The 18,056-nt window shown below is 39.7% G+C and overlaps 2 protein-coding genes across 2 annotated transcripts; both read right to left on the reverse strand.

Moving 5' to 3' along the window:
• Window positions 1-2,476: 2,476 nt before the first annotated feature.
• LOC128494047 (thymic stromal cotransporter homolog) lies at window positions 2,477-8,732 on the reverse strand. Its single transcript, XM_053465783.1, has 4 exons — window positions 7,506-8,732; window positions 5,018-5,101; window positions 4,434-4,590; window positions 2,477-2,860 (listed from the first exon to the last, which is right to left on the reverse strand). Exons 1-4 carry the CDS (start codon window positions 8,605-8,607, stop codon window positions 2,836-2,838), a joined length of 1,368 nt encoding a protein of 455 aa, XP_053321758.1. The 5' UTR covers window positions 8,608-8,732; the 3' UTR covers window positions 2,477-2,835.
• A 5,015-nt stretch (window positions 8,733-13,747) lies between these two features.
• On the reverse strand, window positions 13,748-17,519 carry LOC128494031 (thymic stromal cotransporter homolog). Its single transcript, XM_053465782.1, has 5 exons — window positions 17,362-17,519; window positions 16,117-17,259; window positions 15,540-15,623; window positions 15,289-15,445; window positions 13,748-14,191 (listed from the first exon to the last, which is right to left on the reverse strand). Exons 2-5 carry the CDS (start codon window positions 17,189-17,191, stop codon window positions 14,140-14,142), a joined length of 1,368 nt encoding a protein of 455 aa, XP_053321757.1. The 5' UTR covers window positions 17,192-17,259; window positions 17,362-17,519; the 3' UTR covers window positions 13,748-14,139.
• Window positions 17,520-18,056: the final 537 nt, after the last annotated feature.

Raw genomic sequence — 18,056 nt, forward strand, 5'->3', positions numbered from 1 at the left:
CCCTCTCAGTAAAAAATGGGGATAAAACATTTTTTAGATATATAAATGAGAAAAGGAAAGTTAAACAAGGATTAGTTAGACTAAAAACAAAAGGAATATATGTAGAAGAAGATAAAGGTTTAGCTGACTGCCTCAATGAATATTTCTGTTCAGTTTTTACAGATGAAAATGATGGAATGGGACCTCCTTTGGGAAAAAGGACTGAAACATTTGAAATATGTGAGTTTATCGAGGCGGAGGTGCTACTTCAGTTGTCTAAGGTAAAGACAAATAAGTTGATGGGGCCTGATGGGATACACCCCAAGTTATTAAAAGAGCTTGGGGGTGTACTAGCAAAACCGTTAACTGATTTATTTAACGAATCATTAGTAACGGGAGTTGTCCCAGGGGATTGGAAAGTAGCGAATGTTGTGCCTATACACAAAAAAGGCAGTAGGGAGGAGTCAGGCAACAACAGGCCAGTTAGTCTTACATCTGTAGTGGGGAAATTAATGGAAACAATGTTAAAGGAAAGGATTGTTGAACATCTGAAGTCACATGGGTTTCAAGATCAGAAACAACATGGGTTTTCCTCAGGAAGATCTTGCCAAACAAATCTTATTGATTTTTTTGATTGGGTGACTAAAGTAATCGATCAAGGTGGTGCAGTAGACATTGCGTATCTGGATTTCAGTAAGGCCGTTGATACTGTGCCACATAGAAGACTTATAAATAAACTGCAATCTCTGAGTTTAGATCCCAATGTTGTTGAATGGATTAAGGAGTGGCTGAGTGACAGACAACAGAGGGTTGTAGTCAATGGCGTATATTCAGAACAAGGTCTTGTTACCAGTGGGATACCTCAGGGATCTGTACGTGGACGCATTCTCTTTAATATTTTTATTAGTGATATTGCAGATGGACTTGATGGAAAGGTATGTCTATTTGCTGACGACACAAACATTTGCAACAGGGTTGATGTTCCTGGAGGAAGAAGCCAAATGGCAAACGATCTAGGTAAACTGGAAAAATGGTCAGAGCTGTGGCAATTGGCATTTAATGTGGATAAATGCAAAGTAATGCACCTGGGGCATAAAAACCCAAGGGCAGAGTATAGGATATTTGATACTGTCCTAACCTCAACGTGTGAGGAAAGGGATTTAGGGGTAATTATTTCTGAGGATTTAAAGGTAGGCAGACAATGCAGTAGAGCAGCAGGTAACGCTAGCAGAATGCTTGGTTGTATAGCGAGAGGTATTAGCAGTAGAAAGAGGGAAGTGCTCATGCCGTTGTACAGATCACTGGTGAGACCTCACTTGGAGTATTGTGTACAGTACTGGAGACCGTATCTCCAGAAGGATATAGATATGTTGGAGAAAGTGCAGAGAAGGGCTACTAAAATGGTTTATGGATTACAAGATAAACCTTACCAGGACAGGTTAAAGGATCTTAACCTATATAGCCTAGGAAAAAGACGGGACAGGGGGGATATGATAGAAACATTTAAATACTTAAAGGGAATCAACAAGGTAAATGAAGAGAGTTTATTTAAAAGGAGAAATACTACCACAACAAGAGGACACAAGCATAAACTAGAGGGGCAAAGGTTTAATGGTAACATCAGAAAATATTACTTTACTGAAAGGGTAGTGGACGCATGGAATAGCCTCCCGGGAGAGGTGGTAGATGTTAATACAGTGAAGTCATTTAAGCAAGCATGGGATAGGCATAAGGCCAAGCTAGATATAGGATAAGGGCAGGTACTAAAGGAAAGTACTCAGAGGTTGGGCAGACTGGATGGGCCTACTGGTTCTTATCTGCCGTCACTTTCTAATTCCAGTGTAGCAATAGAAGTCACCATAGTACATTTTCTAAAATCAGGGTATTCGTGTTGTACATACCAACAAACAAAATGGAATAAAATCCCAAACAATCCAATCTAAGTAAAAAGCAATGCTTTATTTCCAGGTCACACAGCAGATAATAAATTAGCCTTAAGCTTTTCGTGCACTACAGCACTTAATCATATAAATAATAATAATTTATTTTGCACATAGTTCCAAAGCCAGAAAGATTGGTGCATTGTTGGATGTAAACACTTCAAGGAGTGTTTATGTAGGTGTAGGGTCCATCCAGAGTATACAATCATTTTCTATAGCAGCTCAACAAACCTTTCCAGGCTACTTATCATTAGGTAGTCAGCCAAGTTGTTCCCCTGTTGTACTGCAGGGTAACCTAGGCTATATCATGATAGATGATGATAGATAGTGGTTGCAAGGCCACAAAAATAATAAACCACAGGCAGAAAAATGTAAGGCAAAGAAAAATATCCAAAAAGGAAATGTTACATAACAACCAGGATCAGATTAAAAATGAGGCAATTGCCCTAGGGCCCCTAGTGGCAAGGGGCCCCACTTGCTGCTTGCTTGTTGCAGTGTAATTTATATATATGTGTCTGCATATCAGTACTTCTTGTCTTGAACTCACTAGTGTACAGTGTATGTATGTATAATTATATTGAAGGGGCCCCTTGTAACAGTGTTGCCCCAGGGCCCCACCTGACTTTGATTCACCCCCTACAGACATCCCCCAATATATTACTTTTTGCCCTCTTGTAATGAGTGGCATGTCAGGTCCCCACATTTGCCATACGCGGGGAATATTACGTTACAGATATAAACAGAGCAGACAAAATACTTCTTAACAAATTGAGAATGAGAACCACAAAATGGAATGGTGCCTGACACCATCATAAAAGCACAAGATGGTGTCATCTGAAGTTTGAACAACTCGCTTAGTGTGACTTGTTTCACATCAAAAATCATTCTCCATAGAATGTGCTCCTTTATTCATTCTTCACTTTTCCATGCAGAAAGTTACACTAGAGAGAATGTACAGAATGACATAAGTTAATTGCACACTAAAGCAGTTTATGGGACAAATATTTGGCCTTGTATACTAACTACAGTAACATAGCTTGCAACATGTGGTAATTTCCACTTGACCATAAAATGTATTAAAGGGTTCCACCTTAGCAGGCGCTATTTGAGATAATAAAGAAGGATCTGAGATTTTGGTGTACAGGTGTTTGTCAGTGCGCACAGGCAAGGCAAAATGCCGACTGGGGCGAATTTTAAAATGCCGCCCCCCCCTTATCTACCCTTCCTCTCCCCCCCCCGGCCCCATTATCTACCCTTCCCCTTATCTACCCTTCCCCTTATCTACCCTTCCTCTCCCCCCCGGCCCCATTATCTACCCTTCCTCTCCCCCCCCCCGGCCCCATTATCTACCCTTCCCCCCCCCCCGTACTTACCTTTCAGCAGTCCTGCGGCAAGACTCCCTGTTCGGTCTCGGCTTGTAATGCTGAGCGCCGGCACTCAGCATTACAAGCCGGCACCGAGACCGCACAGGGAGACTCGCCGCAGAGGAGAGAGAGAGGGGCGCCGAGCGGGTACTGACCACTCGGCGCCCCTTTCTCTCTCTTTCGCTTTAAAAAATAAATAAATAAATAAAAAAGGGGCTTGGGGCGGCAAAGTGCCGCCTGGAGCGGTTGCCCCACTCGGCTCCATTGTCGGGCCGGCCCTAAGTGCGCAGAAGAAATGCAGTTTCAACTCATAGACCTTGCAAGGAAATAGCCGTCCTTGACAAGGTCACCCTGTAACAATTGCTGGCCCTACATAAAGAAATTGGTGAGGTGTTTTCAAGAAATATCACTGTAAAAAAAAAAAAAAACCCTGGTTTATGTTAAGCAACATCCACAGAGAATGGTAATATCCAACATATATAGGTTTTTGTGTTTTGGGGGACCAAAATGCTCCTTTATATTTACCTTTTGAGTAGGGTGGCAGCTACGGATTTTATGTCTTATATTTTGAATAGTAAGCTATTGAGGCGCTTTGTTACACTTTTTTCTTCGGACCTTAGGGATCACTCTTGTGGCCAAACAGTACTTTTGATGAAACTGTATAATTATTCACTTTTTTTATTTTTAAAAAAGTTATAACTTTTTTAAAGCTGATCACACGGTGATAGTGAATTAGGGTTCTGCAGCCCTCCATTCCTAATTACAGTAAATGCATTCAGCCAGCAGGTATGATAAGCCAGAGGGATGATAAGAGATGGGCCCTTTGGAGGACTCTTTAGTTATTTTTAACGCTGCCTTCAATGTCACCACTGACACCACTAGGAAAGTTCAGGCCTTTAATATACACAAATCATTGTATTTTTTGGCCAATTAACTGGATTTGGACCTGAATATGGCGTTGACAACCTGCACACAGTAACATTTTACAAGAAACGGTTAGGGAATCCCCAGAATACGGTGTACAGGGCTAGGCAGGCCAGTTAGTCCACTTGGTTTACATTTTTTTTAAGGAATTTATATAGAAAAATACTCCCACTTGTAGCAGCAGTGCTGATGTGTTAAAAATACATTGTAAAGGTGATATAATTACCTGATCAGAATAAAGCTGATGAATACAATAATGAAGATCACAATAAAAGAGAATCCACTAAACCAGTCCAGTGTAGCTTGATATATTTTGATGAACGCAGATGATGCCATCACAGCTATAACTGCCATAATTATTTGAAGAATAGCAAAGATTTTTCCTGAAAGCATTTGAAAACAGAGAAACAATGGTAACTGTAACTGCCACAATTTGGACGTTTTGTAAAACTATATTATTTACGTGGACAGTAAAAGGCTACATGGTTTTCTTTCATATCTGTCACTTTGTGGCTAAAAAATAATTATGTTTAAGGATACTTAGTAAATGCATATAATAAAAAAAAATACGTAACTTGTATACAATTTTTTATAATGTACCTGTAAATTAAACATGCTTGTTATATGAACACAGTGACTTTAAGCCTTATTTAGACTTCTTCAGTGGTCCTGTTGCTTTGTGGCACATTCTCAACTGAGTGAGACATATAACCAGCGCCCCATACTCCAGTGACAGATCGGGTGCAGCAATTTGTAGCTTAAAATATATTTTAAAAGTTACATGTGACTAAGCCAAATGGCTTTTCTCACCATATGATGTTTCCTGTACACGTTTGGATAACATGGACCTGATGGTTGGCACCGGAATCAGAGAGAACAGCATTGCAACTCGAGCTAGATAATAAAAATGTATATCATAGCACAATATTCGAAAAATGGTGTAACCTCAAACGCAGTGAAGTAGCAATAAGAAATATTAACACAAATCGCAAAAGGACCAAAATCAATCAGCTGTTCAAGTTGGGGGGCCCGGGGCAATTTTTTGCACCAGGGCCCCGTGTTTTTTTAGTTACTCCCCTGGCTTTATTAGTATTATTAATTAATTAGTTGATTATTTAATAGTTAGTTATTTGCAAAATCCTGGATTTAAAAAGCATTATACTGAGATTGTGGTATTAAAATCATGTACCCTATTAGACAATCTCAAAGATAATTTCCAGGTCAGAGTACGTACCCACTGTGATATAGTTACAGGGGGTCAAAAAAGTATTTAGTCAGCCACCAATTGTGCAAGTTCTCCCACTTAAAAAGATGAGAGAGGCCTGTAATTTTCACCATAGATACACTTCAACTGTGAGAGACAGAATGGGCGGAAAGAATACAGGAAATGACATTGTAGGATTTCTAATGAATTCATTGGTAAATTCCTCGGTAAAATAAGTATTTGGTCACCTACAAACAAGCAAGATATCTGGCTCTCACAGACCTGTAACATCTTCTTTAAGAGTCTCCTCTGTCCTACACTCGTTACCTGTATTAATGGCACCTGTTTGAACTTGTTATCAGTATAAAAGACACCTGTCCACAACCTCAAACAGTCACACTCCAAACCCCACTATGGCCAAGACCAAAGAGCTGTCGAAGGACACCAGAAACAAATTTGTAGACCTGCACCAGGCTGGGAAGACTGAATCTGCGATAGGCAAGCAGCTTGGTGTGAAGAAATCAACTGTGGGAGCAATTATTCGAAAATGGAAGACATACAGGACCACTGATAATCTCCCTCGATCTGGGGATCCACGCAAGATCTCACCCCGTGGTGTCAAAATGATCACAAGAACAGTGAGCAAAAATCCCAGAACCACACGGGGAGACCTAGTGAATGACCTCCAGAGAGCTGGGACCAAAGTAACAAAGGCCACCATCAGTAACACACTACGCCGCCAGGGACTCAAATCATGCAGTGCCAGACATGTCCCCCTGCTTAAGCCAGTACATGTCTGGGACCCGTCTGAAGTTTGCTAGAGAGCATTTGGATAATCCAGAAGAGGATTGTCATATGGTCAGATGAAACCAAGAATGAATGGGGCCATGTATCGTGAGATTTTGAGTGAAAACCTCCTTCCATCAGCAAGGGCATTGAAGATGAAACGTGGCTGGGTCTTTCAGCATGACAATGTTTCCAAACACACCGCCCGGGCAACGAAGGAGTGGCTTCGTAAGAAGCATTTCAAGGTCCTGGAGTGGCCTAGCCAGTCTCCAGATCTCAACCCTATAGAAAACCTTTGGAGGGTGTTGAAAGTCTGTGTTGCCCAGCGACAGCCCCAAAACATCACTGCTCTAGAGGAGATCTGCATGGAGGACTGGTCCAAAATACCAGCAACAGTGTGTGAAAACCTGCAGACTTACAGAAAACGTTTGACCTCTGTCATTGCCAACAAAGAGTATATAGCAAAGTATTGATATGAACTTTTGTTATTGACCAAATACTTATTTTCCACCATAATTTGCAAATAAATTCTTTAAAAATCAGACAATGTGATTTATGGACCTTGTCTCATTCTGTCTCTCATAGTTGAAGTGTACCTATGGTGAAAATTACAGGCCTCTCTCATCTTTGTAAGTGGGAGAACTTGCACAATTGGTGGCTGACTAAATACTTTTTTGGCCCACTGTACTTGTTTAATAAATACCTAAAGATACCTAAAACAGGAAGAGAATAAGGAAATATGAAACCTTTCATTAAATACAGTTGTATGTGGCAGTGTAAATTGCATAAAGTCCAGTTGTAAACCCTTTGTTTTATAATTTAAAACACAACTCAACTTGCATTAGAACTTTCCTCTTTGTGTTAATGGTTAATCAGTTGCACAAATAATTACCAACAGATCATAACCACACCTTAAAATAAGTGTCCCTCTTTAGCCGTTTGAATTGTTGGGGACCATGACAGTAGCACTCCCTTTTATATCAAAGAAAGCTGAGCGGCCTTTGAATAATGTGTACCTCAGCTAATAGCTGTTCAACTAGAATACATGTGATCGATACATTGATATCAGTAGGTTGGGTTCTGTTAACTTTAGTATGTTTCATGCTTACACTTTCTGGTCTCATTAGAGGCAGCCATTAGCCCAGAAAGAAATGCTTTAACCAGAGACTCGTTAGCATTCCCAGTTAAGGAAATTCTCATCTTTATATTGCACATAAAAAGTCTTAAAAATAAAACTGACAACGTTATTGTAGACATGCTCATGAATGTCGCTATACATAAAAAATACAGTTTGCTAGATTTACATACCAATATAATACACATAGGTCCAGGATGCAAAGGCCATGATCAGAACTCCAACACCAAACGAGAACATCCCAATAAGGATTAGGCTATGATCACCCAAAAACCTGGAAAAAACTAAAACTCCCAGGAAGCTAGTAATGAAAATCATATAGGCTGCAGCATTTCCATAGCCCACTTCCACCGGTCCCCAGTTCAGAGGTTTCTTTAATACAAAGAAATTAATCACATCTTCTGTACCATTAACTGATGCATTGTAAAGGGATACAGAACTGAACAAGAGGAAAATAAGAACTTTGGAGGCATGTGTGTTCACAGGCACATCCATAGATCTGACAGCTGACATTCCATTGGACTGATCATCCATTAATCTGCTGTGTTCTGTGTATTCACAATCAATGGGTTCATCCAGGTTTTCAGTCGTGTTTTCACTTATAGCTTGAGAAGGTTCCTTTATGTTTGCATCTTTCAACTGTGGAATTCTCAACACGAAAATAACATACAAGAGACATAATATGTAATTTGCTAAGCTGCATGAAACTAGGGCAGCCCCCTGGCTATTTCCAATTTGCAAATTGACAAAAATGTGTCCAGATATAAGGCTGCCAGCAAAACCTGCCATTCCAAACACGCAATCATTTGTAATGAGTCTGATGGATCTTTGGTTTTCTGATGAACCCAGTGTTGCCCAGACCATCACTCCAGCCCAATAAGCTATGAATCCACCAGTTAAACCATTTATGGCAGCTGACCCAAACATCACCTGAATTGGCAAATCCAAAAGAATCAGCAAGAGAAGAATGGAACTGGACACCAAATACCCCGTCAGTGGCACACACAGAGAAAACTCCCTATAATTGTTGTCACCAAGCTTTGCCAGAATGTAGGCAGGCACCAAAGGAGTCAGTTTAGTGATCAGGTTGTAGATGATGTAGAAGTTTGAGATTGATTTCTGAAGATCATTATCACTGGAACTGTTAGTTGTGCTGACTGTCTGATTATAGTAATTTTTTACTACCATAATAAGTCCTGTGTCATAGAAAGAGCTGGCAAACTGAGCTGCAGCAACCACCGGCTCAATCCAGGTTCTGGACATTATTATGGTCATTGATGTTGTGTGCTTGCTTTCCAGAAGTTTAGGATTGTTTTCCACCAAGGTAAGATCTCATTCTTCTCTTGAGAATTCTGCTTCTTGTTGTCGAAATATAACACACACTGTGAAAGTATACTGCACTTCTAAACATTCAATAAAATGTGGCTGTTTGTAAAAAGGCAGTACTTCCTCATTTTGCAACGATTTTACATAAGGAGGAAGCCTTTTTTAGCTTGTGGTAACCAGGAAATATTAAGAACCAACTTGATCACTGCGTGATCTGCAGGGAGGGTGATCAGCGTGAGAAAAGGAGTAAACTAAGTTTTTCCCTCTTCAAAAAATGTAATAAAGTTAAAATTAATCGATCATGCATTCCTGCTAGAAAGGTCTAACAGCACGTTACAAACAGCAGGAAGCCAAATGAGAAATGAGGGTTAAAAAATGTCAAAATAACTAAGATTGCTTTACTCTTGCTTTAAATGTAACATAGCAGTGGTCTTCAAGTGGTTAATGTTGGTAGGCAAGCAGCTGCTTATGAGCCCCATTAGTTCCCAAGGAGTCCCAGGCAAATTGAGTAAACACAAATTGGGCTTCAGCCTTAACACAAGTAAAAAGATATTTATCTATAAATAAAGGGTGACATTTTTTATAATTATCAATTGTTTTTGAAAAACAAAATACTTTACAATGATAAAGCTTCATAAAAATGCGTCACACTTGTGTAGACCCCCTTCATTCTTTAAGAGATACCTTAGACCATACCATACCTGGAAACGTTCAATAAATGCTTTATTATATGTATTTGTTACAGTGTGCTTTGCTTCATGTATGTTATGCCAATGAAATAGGTACCGTATTTGCTCGATTATAAGACAAGGTTTTTTCAGAGTCTTATATACAATGTTGTCTTCTAATCAGACCTCAAATAGAGGTCTGACTGCAAGACTAAGATCCAGATCCCCCGCAGCGCTGCAGGGGACCTGGATCCTTCTCTCTGGCAGCCTCTGCTGCAGGCACTTCCTCTGGGGCTTCTATGATGGAGCACCGCCATCACATGATGTCATGTTCTACCCAGGCTGCGGAGCTGCATATCTCTCTCTTGCTACAGTTTCTCTGTTTTGCTACAATCCATTCCTTACCTGCTGCCCGGAGCAGCAAGTAGGTGTATAAGGCATTTCTGGAGAGTGGCACATAGGGGGTCAAAAGGCATATCATGGGGCACAGTGGCATATATAGGGTTAAAAGGCATATCATGGGGCACAGTGGCATATTGGGGTATAAGGCATTTCTGGGGCAGAGTGGCAAGCCTGGCGGCAGATGTGCATAACTGGGGGGGGGCAGGTTGGAAAATAAAAGGAAATAAAAACAAAATATTTTTCTCAATCATAGCTTTTATTTAAAAAAAATTGTTTACACAGTTTACATGAATTAACATTTACTGATAAAAACTATTTTTCCTATAGGGTCGTCTTATATTCAGGCTTTTCTTTTTTTCCTAAATTAATATTCAGATTTTGGGGGGTCTTCTTATAATCAGGGTCATCTTATAATCGGTACATATTATGTAGTTAAAAATGCATGTCTAATGCATATATATATATAGTGCATATGTAGCGTTTTGTAATTGCCTCCCTACTTTGGTCCCTGTCCCCCATGTGATCCCCCAAATATGAAAGCTGGAGACGCAACTGCTTCTACCACTAGTAGGTTGTTCCACTTATCTACAATTCTCAGAAATTCTCAGAGTGTTCCCTACTAACACTCATGCCTCAAACCATATAGTTTTCTTCTCCTTTAAAATATACATCCATCTTGAACACCAACTGCAGCAATCGACATGCAGCACTACGAGGAAGGAGGAAGCCTTTTTTAGCTTGTGGTAACCAGGAAATATTAAGAACCAACTTGATTACTGCGTGATCTGCAGGGAGGGTGATCAGCGTGAGAAAAGGAGTAAACTAAGTTTTTCCCTCTTCAAAAAATGTAATAAAGTTAAAATTAATCGATCATGCATTCCTGCTAGAAAGGTCTAACAGCACGTTACAAACAGCAGGAAGCCAAATGAGAAATGAGGGTTAAAAAATGTCAAAATAACTAAGATTTTGTTATCTTAGACCACTACTCTGTACAACAGCATGAGCACTTCCCTCTTTCTACTGCTAATACCTCTTGCTATACAACCAAGCATTCTGCTAGCGTTACCTGCTGCTCTACTGCATTGTCTGCCTACCTTTAAATCCTCAGAAATAATTACCCCTAAATCCCTTTCCTCACTCTTTGAGGTTAGGACAGTATCAAATATTCTATACTATGCCCTTGGGTTTGTATGCCCCAGGTGCATGATCTTGCATTTATCCACATTCAACATCAGTTGCCACAGACTCTTTTCCAGTTTACCTAAAACATTTGCCATTTGGCTTATCCCTCCAGGAACATCAACCCTGTAGAAAGTCTTTGTGTCGTCAGCACCTTTCCATCAAGTCCATCTGCAATATCACTAATACAAATATTAAAGAGAATGCGTCCAAGTACAGATCCCTGAGGTATCCCACTGGTTACAAGACCTTGCTCTGAATATAAGCCACTGACTACAACCCTCTGTTCTCTAAATTTAGAGATTGCAGTTTATTTATAAGTCTTCTATGTGGCACAGTATCAACGGCCTTACTGAAATCCAGATATGCAATGTCTACTGCACCACCTTGATCCATTATTTTATTCAACATGTTTGTCTTTTTCCCGTTCTGTTGAGGTCTGAAAGGCCAATTAAAATAAATATGTATTTTTTTAGGTATAAGCAGTGCTTCACTTGAAAATCCCATTGTTTCATTTGCATGTATATGCAATTCTGCACTTGCCGGTAGCATGCTATCCTGTGTGACAAGTGTGACAAAAGGAACATTTTTGTCAAAAACTTTCCCAGCAAAACCGGTTTAGCTACTAAAATAGACATTGTAAAAAAACTGAGATCATAGAAACATAGAATTTGATGGGATGGAACAACCATTTGGCCCAGCAAGTCTGTTTTTCCTCAAATGTTAATCAGTCCTTGGTCTTAGATTTCGGACAGAAATATGCCTATCCTATGAATGTGGAAGGCTGTTCCATTAATCTAGAACTTCCTTTGGCTGCATCTAAGCCTCTCACCCTCTAGTTTTAGATCATGACCTCTTGTTTCAACATTTCCCCACCTATAAACTTTCTATACTTTGTTAAATCCCTTTATGTACTTAAATGCTTCTATCGCATCCCCTCTCTCTATCGCATCCAAACCATACATATTAGAGCCTTTAGTCTTTCCGGATAATTGTTATCTTGCAAACCATTCACTATTTGAATTGCCATCCTCTGAAATCTCCCCATAATGTCAACATCCTTATAAAGATAAATCTCCAGGAACAATACTGTAGGTGAGGTCTGGACAGAGATATTTAAAGTATTTTTATAGCTTTCCCTATGGAGCCACTCACCACCACTCAGGGCTGGCCTTAGGGGTGTGCGACCTGTGCGACCGCACAGGGCGCCATGGTAGCAGGGGCGCCTGCCCGGGACTTAACTTAAAACATCGTTTTTTTTGTTTTTTGGTTTTTTTTAAAACTTTATTTAACATCATTCATGTTAAATAAAGTTAAAAAAACCCCCCCAAAAATAAACGATACTTTAATCTAAGTCCCGGGCAGGGGCGCCGAGCGGTTGCTCGTGAAGTTCTCAGCAACTGCTCGGCGCCCCTTACTCTCCGTGACACCGTCGCGGTGCCGGCATCTCATGTTGAGCGCCGGACTATTCCGACGCTCAACATGAAATGCCGGCACCGCGGCAGAGCGAGAAGACGGATGCCTCCCGCTCTCACCGCAGGACTCCGGCAACAAGGTAAGTGTGTGTGGGGGGGGGTAGTTGGAAGGGGCAGGGGGGGTTGTTTGAAGGGGCAGAGGGGGGGTAGTTTTAAGGGGCAGAGGAGGGGTAGTTTGAAGGGGCAGAGGGGAGGGGTAGTTTGAGGGAGGTAGTTTGAAGGGGCAGAGAGGGGGGTAGTGAGGGGGGTGCGCCAAAGGAGTAGTCCGCACAGGGCGCCACAACGCCTAAGGCCGGCTCTGCCACCACTAACCTTATTTGTAATCAACTGACTAGAAATAGGTCCTGACAACTTATAATCAATGCTGGAGATGGGATCTTCACAACTGTACACGATATTCTAGCTGAAGTCTGAACAGAGATCAGTTAGGTGATCTAATGTGGCATCATCATACTTTTTGCGGATTTACCCTCATGTGGGCTAGTCACATACATGGACAGGCTAGCCTCAGACACCTTGAACTTGTATGGCTTTGGGAGGGGAAAAGGGTGAGAGGTGGTGTCCTGGTATGTATTTGATCATCTGTTTCCCGGCACTTTACTTTCCGTAGGAATAAATTAAACTATAGTCACTTTAAAGGACAAAACTTTCTAGGCCCAGAAATCAGTGAGCAGAAAAGTGAAGGTTTTGTGTTATTTAATCTATTTCAATCTGCATATTTTATTAAAAACGATTAGTCGTGTTAAATTGTGGCTTCAGGCGTCCCGTGTGTGATGACTTTTTTTAGTGTACTGACGTACTCCCAATCCCATCACATCACATTACATCCACGTGTTAGAAAATCAGGAAAAGATGTTCATGTATGATGGGCTGATTGGGTGGTACAATGGGCCACTTGACTAGACTTGCTACAAATCTAAACACCAGTCCTGTTATCCAAAGACTCAGAGGTACCCTGAGATTTAGATCCGTGACCCAGGGAACTGGACAATTATTCAAAAAGCTTGTGCTTACGGATATATTTTAATATTTTAAACCTTTTACTTTTAATAGACTGTAAACTTGTAGTCCCCTCTTCTCCTTCCGTACCAATATGTCTCATGTTTCATCATCTTGTTGTCTCTGTTGTATATTTGTATTTTTAATGTTACTGTTAATTTTGCATCACCGCAACAGCGCTATTCAATTTTGTGGTAGTTATAAATAAAATGTCATAATTTCTAAATTGTAAGATCGTTTAAGTTGGTTATGTCTATTTTGTTCTGCAATGTACTTCATGTTTTTGTCCTTATATATATCCTTATGATATAGCTTTATAAATAAAAACATGACTATAAAAATGTATGCTTTGATTTGTTTTACCAGTATTTTCTTTTCCAAGTGCTTGCTATTCTAGAACAGGCAGATACCTCAGACCCTGTTCTTTAGGCATGGAATGGGCCAGCCTGGCTTGAGTTATTAGCTGTACTGTTTGAGCTACTTTTTGGGGAGATCCTTACAAAAAGTTGGAGAGGGTAATTATGTTAGAAGACATTTAATAAGGTTAATAAGGTTAGTGTTGTAATAAATGAAGTGTTGATTACTTTGTCTTCATAGTGCGTTGATTTCTGTTCCCACTATATAAGTCATTCTTTCTAATTAACTACTGGCTGACATACGCATTCTTCAGAAAAAAAAGCACATTGACAAATAATATATATTATTATAATGGTTTATTAATATATCAAGTTGTGAAACTCCACCATCTTGTATTCTGGTCACTCAGTTCTAGTACAGCATGGTCTTTCTGGATACCTATATGCTGCAATACTAAAAGTAAAAAAAATAGATTTTAAAAAAACAATTACAGGTAGCTCTGCATTAATTCACGTTTTAGATTTGCTTATAACAAACCAATATTTCCAAAAGAGATTTATGCAGAAAATTTTCTGAAACAATAATTGTACTTTCTATAGTTTTTTAATTTTCCAAAATTCTCCTACATGTAGGAAATACATAAAAGAAAGTGAAAGATGTAAAAAGCAAAAAGTACTGCAAGGACATTTCATTAAAAAATAAAGTGTACATCATCTAAGGAGATGGGTGCCAGTCATTGACTGCCAATAATCATACCCATTTTTGCTGCATGTTACTATGCAGCCAGATGTACAGTCTGCATAGAAGGTAGGAAGGCATTGAGAGAGAGCATGAATGAGATTGTCAGTGTTGTTAGAGTGTAAGAGAGAATAAGATAGTGAATGAACTAATCATGAAACATACTGGATGTGGGCATCATTTGGGTAAGCATGGTTTTTGTGGGCATGGTTTTAGTGAGGGAGGGGGGCAGCATTTCATCCTTGGGCCCAGACTGAATAATGTTATGAGCTGGCCCTGCATTTAGCCATCTAATGGCTCCAGAATGCTAAGTGATGTAGATATTTACTGGATATAGTATAGCATATGGAAATGTGTTTTAAACATATGGCCACAAGCCGCTACATAGCATTAAGAGAATTTAAAAGTGACCTATTAAAGCTGGGTGGGAAGAATTATTGGGAATTTGACCACCAGGAATTGGCAGCCATACCAGGCTATGACATGTTTAATAAACTAAAATTAATTAATTCAAATTCCACACAAATGCTTTCCAAATTATATCCCAGTTCCCACTGCTGCTCAGGAGAGAGCTGACCTTTTAAAATTCTTTAAATTATAAGAGGAGGGAGCTCAGGGGCGTCACGTAACATCGTCTTACAAGATCCCACAATAGTAGTGCAGTAGCATGCACCATGTTCGAGGTAAATGAGTCTGTATGTGAGAGATAGATGTGTGTGTGTGACTGAGAAAATGTATGGGCAGGAGTATCACTTGTCGGTTTTTCACTGCTGCTTTTTTGTATACACTTCCAGTGTAATGTGAATTCTTACCCAATGGGAATGAGGCTCAGGACAGCAATCACCCCTGATAGAATAAAACAAAACCCACTGAACGTGTCCAGCATGGCTTGATAAATCTTGTTGAATGCAATGGAGGTAATCACTGCTGAGATTGTCAGAGACAGCTGAAGCACAACAAAGACTTTGCCTTGAAAAAACAAGTTGTGAAATAAAAGAAATGTGAATCAACAGTAAAACCGATAATGTTTCAACCACATAGCTGTATGAACAAAATTACTCACCGTAAGATGATCCTTGCACGTGTTTGGATAAAACAGATCTGATGGTTGGTAACGGTATTAAAGAAAACATCATTACCGCTCGGGCTACAAAAAAAATATTATTAATAGCAGTTAATAATTAGCCTTATCTCCATAGCCTACATATTCATCAGGTCCTACAATTCAACTCCAGTTCAACATAGCTAAAAAAAACAACGTAATGAAACCTAGTAATTAATTTAATCAATACATATGTGTATATGAGCAAACATCTTAGCTTCCTGTTCTCAATATCTGCATGCTTGGAGTCACTATTAAGTGACTCCTGGCATTTTACGTGGGATCTGATTGATTCTGGGTGTCTTTAAATAGTGGGGGGATTTCACAGTAGGGATGCATCATGCTATAATGTATACTAGTTTTTCCATTGACACCTACTGAACTATTTTATGTTATCTAAACATGAGTCATTTAATAAATACATTTAATAGTGATTAATTGTGTAGGTGTCAGATCATCAAAAAGGTTTAGTGACCACCTTAGTCATTTAAGCTGCTCATATTGTGGTGTGCTGAGTGATGTTTTTGCTTTTACTTACCAACATAGTATAAGAAGGTCCATCGCACAAAGGCCATGATGATTATACCCATACAGAATGACACAATGCCAATAATTGTCATAATGAGGTCTTTCAAACATTTTGAGAAAAAATATACACCCAAAAAGCTGGTGATGAATACCAAATATCCAGCAGCATTGCCATAACCAATATTTACCGGATCCCAACTTAGAGGCTTTTTTAGTAAAAAAAGAGGCAACACATCTACAGCACCATTAACAGCAATGTTGTAAAATATAGCACCAGCAAAGAGAAGACATATGAAGACCTTGCATGGGAAGACTTCACTAGATTTTGCTGTAGAACTTGCATCTGATTTGACTCCAAGTAACCTAGAGTTTTCACTTGGCTCAGCACTATCTAGTCTGTTGTTACTTGAACTGCTGACTTTCAATGTATCTTGAGGATGACTGTTCTGTACTCCCTCTAATTGTGGAGGTTTTAGCACAAAAATACTATACAAGAGGCAGAATGTATAAAGGACAAGGCTGCAGGAAACCAAGACAGCACCCTGTCGCTTTGTGATATCAAAATGAACAAAAATATGTCCAGATGCCAGGCTGCCAACAAAGCCTGCCAATCCATAGACTAGTTCAATGACGATGAGTCTAAGAGACCTTTTGCTTTCTGAGGAACACTGTGATGCCCAAGCCATAACTCCAGCCCAATATGCTGTGAACCATCCAGTTAAACCATTGATAGCAGCAGAACCAAACATCACCTCTATTGGCCAGTCACAAAGGATGACAAACAATAGGAAAGCCCTTGATATTAGGTACCCAGCCAAAGGTACACATATGGTGATCTTTCTGTTCTGTTTGTCACCAATTCTGGCCAGAATGTAGGCTGTCAGCAAAGGGACTAACCCCAGGATTAGGTTGTGGATGATGTAGAAGTTTGAGATGTCTTTCTGTAATGCATCCTCATTAGAACTGTTCATGGTCGTTTGGTTGTAATGATGTTTCACCACCAGAAGCAGCCCAGTATCGTAGAATGAGCTGGCGACCTGAGCCCCAGCAACCACTGGCTCAATCCAGGTCCTCATCATAACCATGATTAGGAATGTTGATCTGCTTTAATTCTTCTCTTTACCAAGGTGCTGAGGACTTTGGAGATTTACCTCTGGGTAGAAGAAAACAAATAAAATGAATAAGAAAAAAATAAAATGAAGAATGAACAAAATATACTATTTCCTTTGTTTAATAAACTGATTTAAAAACTTACCATATGTTCCTGGTAACTGATCACAGAAATTAGCACATTGTTGTACCTAATATCTGAGGTTTGATAGCTATCTCATCATTAACCCAACAGAAATATATCTACAAGGAATAGCAAGGCAGTTGTAGAATGCTTCACAGTCTCACTGTGTCGGCTGCAGTTAGCAGAGGAAACTGTTTATAATTAAACCATAAGTTATACTTCCTTGTGTCCAGTGACTAGCACATAGAGGCGGTACCAGACCAGCTTTCATTTGTTTGTACGTACTGCGAGTTTTAGATTGCTTAAGCAGCATACCAGAATGTGAACGGAATGCAGGATTGAGGAACCAGGTAGTAGAACAGAGAAAATGCAAAAACAAATAGTACAAGTGATCGCAAAAGTAGGATAGTGATAGCAATGAAGTTCAAGTAGGCAGTATGGAGACATTGTGGCAGCTATATGTGTTCATTTTACTGACTGTAGCAAGTCAACAGTGAAAGGGACATTCCAGTGACACATTGAGCCTCCTAATCAATGCATTTCACACAAGTTACACATCAAAATAATATGTATCACCTGTGAATAAGAACCACAGCCAGCATGTGTCTTTAAAGCTTAATCCCTGCACACAGACATCACAAAGTAATATTATGGTTTCATTGCTCCGGAAGAACCATAGCTCTGTGGTTGTTATACTTGTCATTCTCTGTCATGCC

This window comes from Spea bombifrons, chromosome 1 (assembly GCF_027358695.1).
Source record: "Spea bombifrons isolate aSpeBom1 chromosome 1, aSpeBom1.2.pri, whole genome shotgun sequence".
In the NCBI taxonomy this organism is placed as follows: Eukaryota; Metazoa; Chordata; class Amphibia; order Anura; family Pelobatidae; genus Spea; species Spea bombifrons.